This window comes from Petaurus breviceps, unplaced genomic scaffold, assembly GCF_028583685.1.
Source record: "Petaurus breviceps papuanus isolate PSGF00001 unplaced genomic scaffold, PetGlider_PUasm1.0 91133, whole genome shotgun sequence".
In the NCBI taxonomy this organism is placed as follows: domain Eukaryota; kingdom Metazoa; phylum Chordata; class Mammalia; order Diprotodontia; family Petauridae; genus Petaurus; species Petaurus breviceps.
The window spans coordinates 92,249,582-92,253,129 of record NW_027187419.1 but is presented as its reverse complement, the minus strand read 5'-3'; the positions used below and the strand labels follow the sequence as shown (position 1 = coordinate 92,253,129).

The 3,548-nt window shown below is 38.8% G+C and overlaps 1 protein-coding gene across 1 annotated transcript in view; it reads left to right on the top strand.

The window, feature by feature from the left end:
* The first annotated feature begins 1,417 nt into the window (after positions 1-1,417).
* The window catches only part of SLC38A11 (solute carrier family 38 member 11), a 70,581-nt gene continuing 68,450 nt past the window's right edge, over positions 1,418-3,548 (top strand). Inside the window, exons 1-2 of the mRNA XM_069079977.1 lie at positions 1,418-1,551; positions 2,048-2,165. Of these exons, the coding sequence (XP_068936078.1) occupies positions 1,489-1,551; positions 2,048-2,165 (181 nt within the window). The 5' untranslated portion in view covers positions 1,418-1,488. The remainder of the gene's footprint in view (positions 1,552-2,047; positions 2,166-3,548) is intronic.

Sequence of the window (3,548 nt, the reverse complement as noted above, 5' to 3'; positions counted from 1 at the left end):
TAAAATGAGCTGGAGTAGGAAATGGCAAACCACTCCAATATCTTTTCCAAGAAAACCCCACATAGGATCATGACAAGGCAGACATGACTGAACAACATAAAACCAAACCCCTAATTCTAAAAGTGAGGAAACCTAGAAAGTTTAATAGCCCATTTTATAGAATTCTTTAATGTTTGTAAAGTGGTCTCTACATCATATAATTTTATCCTCATAATCAACTTTTGAAGTAGGCAGTATTATTATTCTGTTTTACAGATGAAGAAACTGAGGTCCTGAGAGTTTAATTACTCATTTTTAGATAAAGTTTTCAATTCTTATAGTATCTAATTTGAGCCTTACAACAAACCTTCTAGGTAGGTACTATTATTATTACCAGTTTACCAATGAAAAAACTGAGTGTCAAAGAGGTTAAGTGACTTGATTAGAGTCACAAAGCTAGTGTTTAAGACAGGATTTGAACAAGGTCTTCTGGACTTCAAGTCCAGCAACTCTATCTACTATGACATACTGACTCTTTAAGTGCCCGCCCAAGGTCATATAGGTAGTAAACAAATGTATTAGGTTCAAATTCAGGTATTTTAGCTCCAAATCCAGTACTCTTTCTGTGAATGCTATTTGGGAAGTAACTAGATCAGATATTTTGGGTGCAAGCCCCCACTCTGATACTAGCTATATGCCCTGAGGTCTGTCCTTCAATTTCTTTATCTGTAAAATGCAGATTATACTTTCCATTACTCCTTCCCAAGGCTGTGGTGGAAGAAAATGCTTTGCAAACTTTACAGGGCCAGATTCATACGATCTATTGTTTACATATTTGCGAGAAGCTTTTAACCCTCTCATCTATAATCCCCAATTTTACAACTACAAATTACAAACTGTGTCTCCACAGACTTCTGTAGGCAGAAAGGGAAAGTGAAAGGGCAAAGGTGTTTGGGTTGGAAGGATGATGGGCATAAATGGCAAAGCAGGATGATTAAAGTGAAGCTGCCCGCAGCCCCTCTGCTTTCCTACCTGGGAATCGGGAGAGAACCAGATCATTGACTCTTATCAGCCCACCACTTTCTACTTGTAAAGTCAGACGGCAGGGAGACAGCAGAACAAGCTATTACTTGCCACTGAAAGCCTCAGGGCAAGGATAACTTCTACTGAGGAAATAGGGATTGTCCTGGAGATAGAAACACCCTGTACCATCACCCAGAGGAGGAACCCAGCGGGAATAGAGTTTAGCTAAGAAACCCCTCGCTTGGAACTGCTGAGCTCCAGCTGCTCACCCTCAGCAGCCTGGCTCAGAGCGCGCGCCGTGCCAGGGGGCCCCGTGAGGTGAATGGAGCAGTCTCCCCAGGGTTTTCGTGCTGGGGTACCTCATAGTTTGGGAAGCTGCTGCGTGGAATGGGGGAGTGGCTGCAGGAGGAGGCAGCTGCAGGCGCTGGGGTAAAGGCAGACCCAGGGCTCCAAACATTTGACCGACGTGCTTTTTCCCTCTCCAGCATGAACCTGGTCATCTCTGAACCAATGGGCAGCCTGGGACAGCGGCCTTGCAGCTCACCGAAGGTAAACTGGGACCATGTGTGAGACCCTGATGGGCTGGGCAGCGAAGCCAGTGATCCTGGAAAGCTTAATCCACCTGCAGAGGTCCAGAACCTCCTCTGGGTTCTCCGTTTAGAGCTCTTTCAAGGAACTCATTCCACTTCCCCTCAAAAAGTTTTGTCTTATGCTTCTCTTCCTCCTGACAAAGGTTTTCTAACATCGGAAAAAATGTTTCTTGTTACTTGCCAAAGCCACATTTGTTGCTTCAGTCCATTTGAATTGGGACTGATTAACCAGGTGGCAGCTCTGTTTTTGTGGGACGCTGTGTAAATAGTCAATTTCAGGAATGGGAGTGGGAAGTGATATTTGCAAAATATCCTTCAGCTATAGTTGTTACTACTATTACCATCATCAAACTCGTCTTCTTGTCTGTGTTCATCATTTGATAATCTTGTCTGACACCTTTCCTTTTATCCCCCTTGGGCTTTTGCTTAACACCAATTTTGTCTTATTGGACTAGAGAGATCTAGATGACAAAGAAGCTCTGGTTTCTGAAGATAAACAAAAAGAAAAGGGAAATTGTCAATCCTCTGCTATTTTTAATGTTGTCAACTCAATCATAGGATCAGGAATAATAGGTAAGTGTATTTTAAATTCTAATCTAGCCCTAAGCAAATACAGTCATACTTTAAAAGAGAATATTATTTTGAATCTGTCATTCAAATATGATGTTTTTTAGCTAAATGATGAAATTAGTCATTTTCTTTCTTGAATTTTTTTTCATATATGTGAATGAATACCAAGGGCTTTCATCTCTGCCAAAGTAAGATGAATTCCCTGTTTATGTCCTACACTAGTGGTTAGTGTTCTCTCCTAGGATAGAATAACATAACTCATAGAATTAAGTCCTATCCCTGTTTTTCTAGAGTTTTGCACGGTGAGCTATGGAATCAAGTTATGCTTTTTCCCATTCTGCGTTTAACAATTACTGCTTTTGTTATTTTTCCAAGACCAGTTATGGGGTTGAAAAAATCTCCAGAAATTATGAAGTCATGAAAATAGTCACTTCAAAAGTAAACATTTTAGGAAAAAAATTGAAAAATGCAATATTTTAGCACTTTTTACAGATATAAAATCACTATCATGATTTGTCACAGATCATGCTTTGTCCAAAAAGAATCTATTTTATTTTTTACTGTTTTAAGCTTTGTTACAAAATGAAGCTACAATCTTAGTTTAAAGAACTAAGTATTTCTTTTTTTCTCAGTAAATTACAAGTAGACAAAAGTTTTGCATGAACTGAATAGATTTTTCTCCTTATAGTAAAGTAAAGGTCATTTCCCCCCCCCCCCGAACTTAATGTCTTCCACAGTGTTGAAAAACTGTGCAGAAAAGTGCAGAAAAGAAAAGGCACTGACTGAATACAGCTTTAATTAGATAAAATATTGTCAAATCAGTCATTTTCTGCTATAACTGCAATTTTGCTTTTTCTTATGCTTTTGAATCATCTTCATATGCTTCTGAAAATCAAAAGTTTGCTGGTGTCATTGGATCCTAGAGATAAGAGGATAGACTGGGAGCTGGAAGGGACCTTAAAGGTTATCAAGTTCAATTTGTTCATTTTGCAGATGAGAATACTGAGCCTAGAGGGCTTAAGTGATTTGCAGATTCACTCAGGTAGTGACAGAGCTGAGATTTCACCTCAGGTCCTCTGACTCCAAAATCCAGTGCTCTTTCCATTACATATTTATGGTTTTACATATTAACTTATTTATTTATTTGCTTAGGTTCCCATTTACTTCTAATCAAAGTAACCATTATTTGTCAATATTTAGCATCTCCTTTTTATTTGATGCTTCCTTGGTAAGGAGAATGGTTCATTTTTCAGTATCCATATGTAAATTAGCATTTAAAAGATGACAAATGGAATTACAATGATACCATTGAAACCTACAAGATAAAATTAGCACAAATAACCAGAATATGAAAGGGCTACTGCATGTTTCATCAGTGGGGGTGTT